Source organism: Pipistrellus kuhlii, unplaced genomic scaffold (assembly GCF_014108245.1).
Source record: "Pipistrellus kuhlii isolate mPipKuh1 unplaced genomic scaffold, mPipKuh1.p scaffold_m20_p_5, whole genome shotgun sequence".
NCBI classification, from domain to species: Eukaryota; Metazoa; Chordata; class Mammalia; order Chiroptera; family Vespertilionidae; genus Pipistrellus; species Pipistrellus kuhlii.
The window spans coordinates 71,459,315-71,472,100 of record NW_023425551.1 but is presented as its reverse complement, the minus strand read 5'-3'; the positions used below and the strand labels follow the sequence as shown (position 1 = coordinate 71,472,100).

Here is a 12,786-nt window from a genome sequence, read left to right as displayed (position 1 = left end):
AATGAACACATTATCATACATAAAGGCAATGGTATCCTGGACAGGCAGTAAAAATGATGCTGCAACAAGAATTCCAGTGACCTGAAGAACTCTTCCGGGTATATCATTAAGTTTAAAGTACAAGATACTTGGAGAAATATATATGATGACTATTATTATAATTATAATCAAATTGTTTCCTATGTTTCCGTATCCACTTTATTTTACATAAGATCCTTATTTATAGAAGGGAATCCTATGTAATAAAAGCCTAATATGCTAAGTGTCCAGTCATGTGGTAGTCCGTTCAACCAATCAAAGTGTAATATGCTAACGATATGCTAAGGCCACTCAACCACTCGCTGTGATGTGCACTGACCACCAGAGGGCAGACAGTAGACCAATCAACCAGTGACTATGAACTGCACTGACCACCAAGGAGCAGACAGTAGGTTAGCTTGCTGATGGGGGTTCAGCCAATCGGGACTGAGAGAGGAGCGGGCCTATAGCCATCAGTCAGACATCCCCTGAGGGCTCCTGGACTGCGAGAGTGTGTAGGCTAGGCTAAGGGACCCCCCAACCCCCACAAGTGCACAAATTTTGTGCACTGAGCCTCTAGTAAAAACATAAAAAGTAAGTTATATATTGAATGTATATCTAGGTTCCAGGTATATGGGAGTGAATAAAGCGATTTCTGTTCTCTCCCTATTTGCCACACTGGGCGCCATGGACTTGGGCATTCGGGAAGTAGTGTTCATGTTGAGAGTTGCATAATGGTTAAAAGCACAGGCTCTGGATCCCAACTGACTGGATCTGCAATCCTGACTCCACTACTTAACAGCTATGTGACCTTAGACTAGTTACTTAATCTGTCTGAGCCCCAATTTTTTTTTTTTTTTAATCTCTAAAATAGAGGTAATAATAGGGCTGGTCTTACATAGGGCTGAGCAGCATAGTGGAGAGAACTGTAGAGACACATAAATTTAGTTAACACACATAAATGCTTGGAGGGGTGGCTGACTCAGACTCAGTGTTCAAGAAACATGACATACTGTTATAATTCATTGAGACCCACCCTTTACCCATTTGCATTGCATTCCTTCATAGGTTGGGGCAGGGTGTTCTCTTTTATCAGGTCTCACAGCCAGGAGGGCTTCACAGACATGTGGCCTGTGTGGTCATAGGGGCCTCATGCTCTTGGTTTAACGCTGTGTTGGCAATGTCTGGAAGTTTTGAATACTTTATATTCAAATATAATTTTCCCTTCTATCAGTCATTCTGCTTCTAGGGATTTTTAATATAATTTTCCCTTTGACCTAGTCATTCTGCTTCTAGGGATTTTTCCTTAGGAAATAATCATGAATGTACGCAAAGATTTGTACACATGAGGGCTTGCACATTAGCTGGTCCTTCCTCTAACCTCACAGGGGCTGGGGTGGGGATAGCCAGTGTCATCTCTCTCTCCCTCCTAAACACAGATTTCTGACTCCTTCCCTTGCTTTCTTCTGAGACAGGGGCCAATGGTCAGGATCTTCCCACTCAGAGAACCCCCAGATCAGCCCCCATGGACTTTCACCTCATTTTGCTGCCAGTGATGTGCAGGGTTCCCCGGAAAGCTATGCTGAGTGGCGAACAATGACGACCCACTGCATGAAAGGCTCAGCCTCCTAGATATCATATTTCCAAGGAGGATTCATTCCCTCCTACGTCAGTTTTGAACTTCTATTACAACACTGATATTGTTCTACTCTGAATCACAGTCACTGTTTTAGTGTCTCTTGCTCACTTCCCTAGGTGTGAGCAGGGCAGGAACCACAACTTCTTCATTCCTGTGCCCCTCTATAATCTCAACAATGCTCTTGATGAGAGTAACCACTACAGCAAACCTTTCCCATGTGCTCTACTCCAGGCACTGCTGTGAGCACTCTGCAAGTTACTTAAATCTCTAAATAACTATAAGGCAGAGTGTATTATAGTCCCATTCTGCAGATGAGAAAAGTAAGATAAAGAGGTTCAATAAGCAGGGATTCCATAAGCAGTTATATTTCATCTTTACCATCTGCAGCTATCCCAACATCAAAGTGTGGTTTGTGTTAAATGTAATCAAACTGCTTAATTTTAAAGACTGAATGTCCTTAGCAATGAGCAAACTGAAGCCACCAGAGATTTGGTGGCTTACACAATGTGACACAGGAAAACAATTAATTCAACCAATATTACAGAATAATCACTAATATTTATTATAGTCCCTGCTTTCTAATCCACAGGTCTCTCCACTTTGCCACTCAGGCCTGTGTAAATGACAAAGGACTAGCTCTCCTGGGAATCCCTCCAGTGCCAGTTATGCCTCTCTTGTTGCTTTTCTATAAACACACCTTGTATTTGCTTCTTTGTGGTGCTGGGGCTAAGACTGCTCAAATCATACCTCTGTTCCCTGTTAGGCTCTACCAATAAGGGGCGCTAGAAATAAAGCCTGTGATGGTGAAGGAGGGCAGAGGGAGTTGCTCCTTCCAATTGGCTTCCTGTTCATGCCAGTCTTATTTGCTCCTTATTTGCAGCTGCATCCAGTTAGCTGTTTTGCCAGCACACGGGACCTGTGCCATCACACCAGCTCAGAAAGGCCAGCACCCAACAGTGGCCCCGTGGCAGAGGTTCGGTCCCAGTCTCACCAGCCGTCCTCTGAACTTGGCCCCCAGCATCAGCTGAGCAGCACCCCACCTCAGAGGTCCAAGGCCCCTCATCAAAGTCTCTACGTTTTAATAATCCCAAGCTCTTCCATTTGCACCTCCTGTCCTGGGAGTAGTAGCTGCCTCCCAAAGGTAGAACTTCATTGTTCGTTTTGTCTTCCTAGTCCTTCAGTACTTACTGCCTTTTTATATTAAAATCTCTCAGTAAAAATGACCTGTTTGATGTAGTTACCGAAGAAGGCACCCCCTCCCTGCTCTGTCCAGCTCAGGTGTGGCTAATAAGGAAAGGCAGTGGAACCAGAGCCTTCAGCATGACACCCACCGAGAGGGAATGCTGGGGCCAGTGCCCACCAGTTCTCCTTGGTCTCTGCTCCCTGCAAGTTAGGGCCCCTGGGTTTGCCCACAAGCCTTTGGAAGAGGCCGTCTTGGCTAATGAGCAAATCCATGCAGGAGTGGTGGATTACTGATGGATAGACGGTTTCAGGTCTCTCCATGCTGGAATTTATCTTCAAGCATTTAAAGGATATCCTATGAGCTTGAAAACAAGAAATGCAATATATAAAAATATATTCATGTTTGCTGCAGGAGCTGGACAGATCACAGCCCAGGCAATGGCCCCAGCGGAGGCTACGAAAGGCCCGCCATGTCCTGCCTGCCTGAATCTGTGTGCCCGCCTTTGTCACAAAACTGTTGTTTCCTTGGGTGTTGACTTCACTTGGGGTGATGAGACCTAGAAGGGAGCCAGACGAATAGAGTTCAAACCAGGCACTCAGTGAGCACCTGGGCCAGAGCCACTTGGCTTCCATGGATGAAGATGAACCTGAAAGAGAGCCAGGAGGGAGGGAGGTGGGAAGGGAGGAAAGGAGAGAGAGAGAGAGAGAGAGAGAGAGAGAGAGAGAGAGAGAGAGAGAGAGGAGAGAGAGAGGGAGAGAGGAGAGGGAGAGGGAGAGAGAGAGAGAGAGAGAGAGAGAAGAGAGAGAAGAAGAAGAAGAAGAGAGAGAGAAGAAGAAGAGAAGAAGGAGGAAGAGAGGAAGCGAGAGAGAGAGAGGAGAAGGAGAGAGAAGAAGACAGAAGAGAAGAAGAAAAGCAGAAAGAAGAAAGAAGAAGATAGAAGAGAGCAGAAGAAGAAGAAGAAGAGAAGAAGAAGAAGAAGAAGAGAACAGAAAGAAGAAGAAGAGAAGAAGAAGAAGAAGAAGAAGAAGAAGAGGAAGAGGAGGAGGAGGAGGGGAGGGAGAGGAGGGGGGGAGGGGGGGAGGAGGAGGAGGAGGAGGGGGGGGAGGAGAAGGAGAAGGAGGAGGGGAAGGAGGAGGGGAGGAAGGAGAAGGAGAAGGAGAGGAGGAGGAGGAGGAGGAGGAGAAGGAGGAGGAGAAGGAGAAGGAGAAGGAGAAGGAGAAGGAGAAGGAGAAGGAGAAGGAGAAGGAGAAGGAGAAGGAGAAGGAGAAGAGGAGAGGAGAGGAGAGGAGAGGAGAGGAGAGGAGAGGAGAGGAGAGGAGAGGAGAGGAGAGAGACAGGAAGAGAGAAAGGAGCGCACATAAGAGTGAGAGGGTGAGATTCGCACAGGAAGCTCTGGCGTTTGCAGGGACTTCCAGGCTCATGTTCTGAATTTGCTCTTTCATATGAAAACAGTTAGCTCCCACAGCCCAGATTAAGTTTTGGCGTCAGAAGCCAAGCTGGAGGCCTGACTTGGCTCCCCTCCGCTCTTTCTACACTTCAGAGGTTTGCCAGGTCTCTGGGATCTGATAAGCTGGATCAGCAGAAATCCAAGGAGACAGGAGGTGAGGCCCAGCCTTTGTCCCTTGCAGGCCATCCTCCTCTGATCCCAGCCTCTCCCAGGGAACCACTCACTGAACTCCTTCCAAGGACAGGGGCGTAGCATTCTTTCAGGGCTGGGAGGAACTGAAGAGATTATAGGATGAAAGCACAGGGCCTGGGAGAGCCGTTTGTTTACCTTATTCAGCAAGCGATTCTTGAGCGGGTAATCAGCACATGTTTGAGTGAGAGAGAAGGAAGGAGGGAAGAGGGAGAAGAAGAGAGGAGGAGTAGAACCCATATCTCTTCTTTCAGGAAAGAGAAAAATGACTTCCAGAAAGAGTAAATGGCCTGCCCCAGCTTGCAGGGAGCAGAGACCAAGGAGAACTGGTGGGCACTGGCCCCAGCATTCCCTCATGGTAGGTGTCGTGCAGAAGGCTCTGTTCCACTGCCTTTCCTTATTAGCCACACCTGAGCTGGACAGAGCAGGGAGGGGGTGCCTTCTTCGATAACTATCAATACATCAAACAGGTCATTTTAACCGAGAGATTTTAATATGAAAAGGTAGTAAGTACTGAAGAACTACGAAGTTCTACCTTTGGGAGGCAGCTACTACCCCCAGGGCAGGAGGTGCAAATGGAAGAGGTTGGAATTATTAAAACATAGAGATCTGGTACCAGTTATAAGACCAGAACTTGGGCCTCCTGACTTTTAGGATGGATGCCTTTCCATTACATCACTAGGTCACAGTATGACCGAACTGAAGTCAGATCATCCCACAGGTGTCACTTGTTCCTCAGGAAAAGAGAATAAAGGATGTTTTGGGGGTGGAGTGGGGCATGCGCTACTTAATAACTTCAAAGGATGTTGCTTGGCTGCACCCACCATCCACCATTGGCTTGGCCCTGAACCCAAAGTGTCTTCCTATGGATAGGCTGTATCTGCCCAGCTCATCAGCACTGCTGTGCGTGATTCCCTGCCAGGCTCAGCTCATGCCGAGCCCATGGGAACACCAGTGCACACCCAGCCGAGTGATTTCAACTGAAGCTAGTGTGTGCTGTGATTGGAGAGTAGCCTGCGTATCTAGCCCAGGACCTTAGCTGATCAATGACTGAGTCTGATTCTTCTCAGTGAGAGGTAGACAGACACTGAGTATCATAAAGACACAACTAGATGATAAAACAATCGATCAATGGTATTTCTTAAAGGGCCACCACTATATGCCCATCATCATGCTTAGAGAAGGCCCTGTCTTACAGAGCTTATTGTCTGAGACAATAAGACATAAACATGTGTACAAATAGAAAACAGTCTAATTCGGCCCCATTGCATTTTTCTCCAGGCTGACAAGGGCCAAAAAAGGGTGTGAGAAGTGTTGGTTTAGAGAAGTGTGGTGGACTCACTGCTGTCTTCAAATGAGATGAAAAGGACAGCCCTGCCCCATGCTGTTCCAGAGAATAACGGATAGCAGGGGGCCAGTTGGAATGCTGTTTTAATCATCTGAGTTATCCAGAGTGGTGGGGCTGGTTTCTGAGGCAGAAATGTGAGGCCACAGATGCACAGGAGCCTGTCACAGCTGTGATGGATGCACAGAAAGTGGCCCAGTTTGGGAAGAGACATTGTATGGGATAACCTCGGAATTCTCTTCTTTCCAACTCACAAATCCTAAGATTCTTTTAGGAAAGGATTACTCTGCCTGTCAAAGGTGGTCAGAAAGTAAAATAGTAAAACAATGATGTCCCTTCTTGCAGCCTCTATCCCTTCAATTGATAGAGGAGGAAGAGGGGTCACCTGCCGCCCTAAGAAGTTGCTAGTGGGAATGAGAAGGTGGGTCTGTGCGCATGTGAGCACAGTTAATACAGACATGAGGGGTGTGGCCAGTGGAAACCTGTGAGGAAGAAGAGGCAAGGAACAGGCTTTTGGAGTGACAGGACTTTGTATAACTATACATGATAACGCAATAACAGCTATTATATTTTGAGTCCTTACAATAACATGCACTTCATGCATGTTATTCTCCCAACAACCCTAGAAATAAGCAATCTATGGGTGAAAACTAAACTATACGGGGAGGCTATACAGCCAGTACACACTGGAGACTGGTTTGGGGTCCCTATTCATGTGACTTCTCAACCAGCAGGTGGCACTATCCTTGACTTAACCACACAGTTTAAGATGGAGTTGGATCTGGCCAGCACCTGTGGGAGAGGTCTCTTACCTTGACCACGTGGAGTTTGGGCAACAGATTGCAGTCGGCCAGGGTCAGCTCATCCCCATCCAGGAACTTGCGCCGGGACCCCCTGTCATCGTCCCCACAAGTGTTGGCGTCGATCTCCTCCGGCAGAGGAGTGCTCAGGTAGTCATCCAGTTTCTTCAGTGCCTTGTTCAGGCCTCTCTCAAGGGCTGGCATGAGACAGCAAAAGAAGTGTCTTTAGTCATCCCTGCCACTGGTTACAGCCACAGTCTTCACAGTGAAATGGCTTACCCCGAATCCGGTTCCCCTCATCCCACTACCAGCTCCCCAAATACAAATACCTGGCAGCTATTAGCACGATGCAGAAGAGTATCAAGTAGCCTGAAAAAAGAGACCTTGACCAAATCCTTTTTAAGGACAGATAGATGTTATATAGATGATAGATAGATAGATGATAGAGATGCAATCATTGGCATACAGATCAGAGCTTAGTGCTTATCTTCAGAAGATGTAACAACAGCCAACTTTCATTTTCCTTTCTTGTGTATGTATATTTTCCCAATATCCCACAATTAACCTTTACATAAAGAAAGGCCTGTTAAATAACTAATAACTGTAATAGCAGCCCTAGGACAGAGATATGCACCAGATTTTGTGGGAGCATTGACCATAGCTAACCCAACCTGTGAAGGGAGGGAACAGTCTTCCTGGAGGACAAGACATAGGAAAGTGGGGGCCCCTGCTTGGCACTGCCCCCAGAGAACCAGTGGGTGTCAGGAAGTTGCTCTAAAAATCAGTGCCGTCCAAAAGGAAAGGGCCAGGGCCCAGGAGGCGGGCTCCACTGGGAACGTGCCATCACAGCCGAATGGAAACCTGCCAAGGCCGCAGCTCTGAGGATGAACATTTATAGGAAGAGAAGGTGGCAGAAGTCTTTGACAGTTTTGACCCAATAATTATCTCTCCACTTATTCGTTTAGTCTCAAGAGCAGAACAAAATGCTCAATAGAATAACTCCAGGAACTCACTCTCACTGAGTCGTTCCACCCAGAATCGCACAGACCACTTCATCATGGAGCGTTGACATGGCAACTGCCCACCTGAGCCCGGAGCAGGGAGCTGGAGGTGGTGGCTGGCCGCGTCACTCAATGGCCACTGCACCTGTTTCATCAGCTGCAGCCCCCACCAGCTGGATTTCCCACACTCTGATGCTGAGATCAGAGGATTCAGTCCTGATATTAACTCTAGCGAATAAATGGGAGGTACTGTCCCGGGAGGAAGATCCTAGGGACTGTCTCCTGTTCAGAGTTTTGCAAATGTGCCTCCTGTTAGCCACTCCTCACATAACCCGAGACAGTCTTTTCATAGAAGGCCTTTTGTTTGAGACAATGAGATGACACCAGCCCAAGATAAATGAATCAAATGCTTACTGGAATGTTTAAAAACAGACTGGAGGTTGGCCATAGTTTCTCAATACTTCCTTCTCCCTGGTGTGGCATTTGAACTTGAACTTCATCATCTGCTTTGTGTTTCCAGCTTGGGAGAACGGAGCAAGCAGAACTCGGGGAAATGCTTGTATTCCCCTTAGTAACTGTCTAGACTGGGATGGGATTGGAAGCCTATTCAAGGGCAATAGCTGAGGGTGGGTACCCAACAACACTTATTATGCTCCCTCCCCGCCCTCCAAGGACTTGTGATTTATATTGGGTTTGTTTGCATCCTTAAATCCTCTAACCTTTTCAGTTTGGAAGATTATGATAAAATCTTAATTAAATGTAGAAAGAAAAAAATCTAGTAGAGTGCCTGTTGAAATTTGACCATCTGATTATCATCCAAGGGGAAGAGACATATGAAGGGAAATGAGACAATACAGGTTCTGATTCCAAATGCCCTGAGCAGGCCTCTGCTCAAATCTGTGCCCAAGTCACTGGGTCTGGGAATTGTCATGTCATTCTGGTGAAAGAGGCCCAGCCCAGGATAGCAATGGGAGCTTCTTGGGTGGCTTGTTCTGGGTAGTTACAGAATAGTCATGGGAATGTAAAGTGTAACACAGGGAATATAGTCAACATTGTAATAAGCAGGTATCGTGTCAGACGGATACTAGTTTTATCGGGGGTGGATTACTTGGTATGTTATATAAATGTCTAATCAGTGGAATGTACACCTGAAGCTAATATAATATTGTAGTTAACTGTGTTTGAAAATTAAAAATTATTTTAAAAAGTTAAACTGTCTCTCCAGTGACCTCTTGAGATGGAAAGGTAAAATTTGGCAATGGGCGTAGTTGTTGCCTTAGCCACAGCTGAGTGGCCCATCCTGAGTGTGTCAGCTTCATCACTTCTCTCTGCGTGTTTGGATCAGGAATGTGAAGGTGCAGCTGGTGGGACTTATGGTAGAGAGAAGAGGAGAAGAGGCGGGAGGGATGGGGCCGTGTGGTCTGGAGCTAATCCTGTACTTAAATTTTGACCCTGCCCAGGATGGATCTACTGTGAGGCTGCTAAGGCTTACACTTCAAGGCCCCAGGATTGTGTGGACCTTTTCCAAGACCCTGAAGTTGACTTTTAAAATTATTTATTAGTATTTATTGTATTGGCTTCAGAGCCTGCAAATCTTGAAAACATCCTCCATCTTGGCACTTACTAAATATGACCTGGGGTGAGTTTCTCAACTCCAAAGGGCTTCTGTTTTCCCATCTCAACTATGGGACTAAAAATCTCTAACCCTCATGCAGCCACTGTGAGATTTACTCTGATTATTCAGGGACAGTGCCTGGCCCATCGTAGGAATGATCGATAGCTACTGCCATTGCATCACCAAGTGTGACAGTCACCCTGCTCTCAGGCCCTCACCCCACACGCTTGGTCACTGTGTTTCTGAAAAATCCAAGGTGTGGCAGAGAGTGAGAGGTTCTGAGAAGCTCCAGTGTGAAGCACGATCCCCCCTGAGGAGGAAATAAACAGCCAGATGGACCTTCTGCTTCTGCCGACTTAATATACAATCACAGCCCCGACCCTGTGCCTCTGGGGACCTTTCTCAGGGACAAGCCATGCTGAGGCACAGCCAGAGGGAATAGACCCGCAGGCCTGTGTGCTAACACGCTGCCTATTATCGAATAACAAGTGCCAGCGCCAACACACTGCCTGCCAGGTCTTTTCCGTCCTACCTGCCAACTCAGTGCTCTGACCCTGGCTCAGTCTGGCATCCGTGGAACTTAATTATCTCTTTCGCCGAGAGCACCCAGGCCACAGAACTGATGGTGTTGCACTTCCTGCTCTGGTGAGAGTGAGGGGATGTAAAGGCAACCAGAGGATGTTGATTCCCTCAGTGTTTGCATGCAAAGCCCTCTCTCCAAAAACTTCTTCTGAATAGCAGGATGGGTTACCCTCAGACCGCAGCAAACAAGCCTGAGGGCAGGGGACCCCGAGACTCAGAACCACTAACATCCCAGGCACTTGATGGATACCCAGGCCTTTAACTGCTTCTTCCTCTCTCCACCCCTTCCCATAAAGATTTATTCTGTACCACACACAAACGCACTGGGTAAAATATGGGATGAGGAAACAAGGGGGAATAGTTCATAAATATCCTCAGCCATATGCAAACAATCTCAAATTTATTTTGCTCTTTTTTGAGGAGGGAAAAAAATATCCACCCATTCCATGATCGCTTCCAGATTCATTGAGGTTGATATTACATAAGACCCAATATTGTTTTCTTGTCATAGAGAAATAATGACTTGGGAATGGCAATTTGAGCTAAGAAAATAGTATACTCTTACCAGGGCATGGAGGCTGCATGGGGACCCAGGAGCCAAGACGCCAGCTCTGCCTCCTAAAGGCTCTTGCAAGCACAGCTCAGCCCTGGGCCACTGGCGAGCTCTGTGCACCCAGGCGCTCACCGGCACACAGCCATGCAGACCCCTTGCTCGCGCAGAGCAGATGCCAAAGGCACTCCTTGAAAGACAGGCCCGGCTCTGGGGGCCCAGGGTGCTGTGCTCAGTTTCCCTGGCTTGTGAACTTGGGAGAGATAAGAACCAAGGGTCCCCTCTGATGACATCTGCAGGCTGGATGGGGGTCTATTCATCTCTCCATGGACGAGACTGCGGCTATGGGGGCTGGTCCCAGGGCCAGCACCAGCCGTCCCACTGGGTTCCTCTCCTCGCTCTAGTCCTGCTCCCAGCACCAGCAACAAATGCACTGACTGAACGTCTGAGGTGGCCCACCGGGATGCTTACACCAGCTAGTATTTAAATATGTAGTGAAGCTATTGAGATGCACCTTCGTATTCATCTCCTTGTCGCAAAGAAACAGGTCTCCGACTTATCAAAGGCTCACATGTGCAAGCAAACTGTTCAAACCACTACTGGCGTACAGAGAAAAGGTACCTGCCTATTTTTAACTGTATGATTTTCCAACAAGCTCCCCACTCCCTTGGTGGTAGGAAAACAACTTCAATGTAGTGTCTTCTGGATTTTAACTCAGTCTGGGGTCATAATCAAATGGTCCCTGCAGAGAATTCCCAGTCGCTTTTGCATAGAAATGTTGTTTCTCAGACAGTCCCCTTGTCTGCTCTTCTCCCTGAGTCATGGGGGGGGGAGGGGGGAGTCTCCTGTGACCTCATGGCACCCTGGAGCTATGAGTCCCGGGACCCACGGGGTAGAAGGTCTGGGGAAGGTGGCACAAGTCCTGCATCTCTTCCCAGTTACGCTGAACCTACTTCCTTCCAGAGTAACCACAAGGTGCTGCCCCTAGAGTGTGGTCAGAGATGGGATGCTGGCCCCCCTCCAAAACCCTGGAAGGATACAGAGCGAAGTGCCCCATGGGGCTTTACGGACATGTCTCTAGTCCCATGGCACCCTTGCCTGCCTCCTCTCCATCCCCAGCCCCCTGGCAAGAAGGTGTGGCCTTTCCTATGTCCACCACAAAGCAGCAAGCCTCCCTGTGAGCTGAGCCCTCCAGGCCTGGCTCTTAATGTGCTAAAATTAAGAACTAAAGAAAAGTTAAGACAATGGCTTGGCTTGCAAAGCTACTGTCTTGTTGCAAATGCTATTTTAAATATCAGAAGCTAAATATTGAATTTCTTTTTCTTTCTTGGAATTTCTCTAAAGAAACCCTCATTTCTCATGGGACTGATGGATGCCTAGGGCAGATTAGAATCAGGAACTCAGAGAGGCAAAGAGAAAATATTTTAAAAATAGCAACCCTACTATATGAGTTAGGAGAAAAACCAGGATTTAAAACAGGCTGTTGGATTCCAAAATGTAAACTTCTTCCACTCGGCAAGGTGTCGCTGGGTGCCAGGACCACCCCATGGCTCCCTGGTGGCCATCTTCTCTTAATGCCACAGACATCTCTCACTCACCCCGTCCCCCTGACAAGAATGCAGCCATCATAAAGCCACTCCTTATGCCCTACTTTCCAGCCAATTTTAAAAAAATGTATTTTTTTAAATTGATTTCAGAGGGAGGAAGGGAGAAGGAGAGAGAGATGGAAGCATTGATGAGAAAGAAATTTGAAGCCCACTCCCTGAGCATGTGCCCTGACCAGATATCAAACCGGCAACCTCCTGGTACATGGGATGATGCTTAACCAACGGAGCCACAGCAGCCGGAACTTCCAGCTAATTTCTGTGATAACATACTTGTGTTCTGCTATGGATGCCTTGATGCCAGGCGTTCTTGGTGCTAACGGGGACCATGACTGGGTCTACAAGGAGAGAGCCCACAGGGACCCTTCACATCACTACTCAGCAACAAATTCCAACTCTCAACTTGGCCTGTACTTGAACCCATGATGTCACACTGTCTGTGTGACAGCAAAACACCTGGGTGGAAAGCAAGACATGCATTTGGGTTTTGTCTGTGAAGAAAGAATTATCCAGATATTGAGAAAAACCCAGAGGACTGAATGAAGTTTTCACTTTCCATCTTTCTCTTTTGAAATCATGTCGATATAACCAAAGGATAAAAAACAAAAAATAAAAAAAAGTACAGTGGTGGTTCCAGGGAGCTAACAGCAAATATTTCTCTTGCCATTCTATATTCCTGGAGAGAAAATACGAAGATGACCATAGCTGGTATGAGCATACTGACTTTTGATCATTTTAAACATGAGTGATAATGTCATGGGAGAAAAATGAAATAAGAATTTAATATCACCTCTCCCTCGCCTTTGGGAGGAG

At 47.2% G+C, this 12,786-nt stretch overlaps 1 protein-coding gene across 4 annotated transcripts in view; it reads right to left on the bottom strand.

Annotated features, from left to right (window-relative positions):
* Window positions 1-12,786, bottom strand: part of CLIC5 (chloride intracellular channel 5) — a 141,884-nt gene that overhangs the window by 5,120 nt on the left and 123,978 nt on the right. For 2 of the 4 annotated variants that reach the window (XM_036415103.2, XM_036415105.2), the window contains exons 5-6: window positions 6,634-6,818; window positions 4,615-4,656 (exon numbers count right to left, since the gene is read on the bottom strand). In XM_036415103.2, the coding sequence (XP_036270996.1) occupies window positions 4,615-4,656; window positions 6,634-6,818 (227 nt within the window). The remainder of the gene's footprint in view (window positions 1-4,614; window positions 4,657-6,633; window positions 6,819-12,786) is intronic. The other 2 variants (XM_036415104.2, XM_036415106.2) reach the window with 1 other exon arrangement.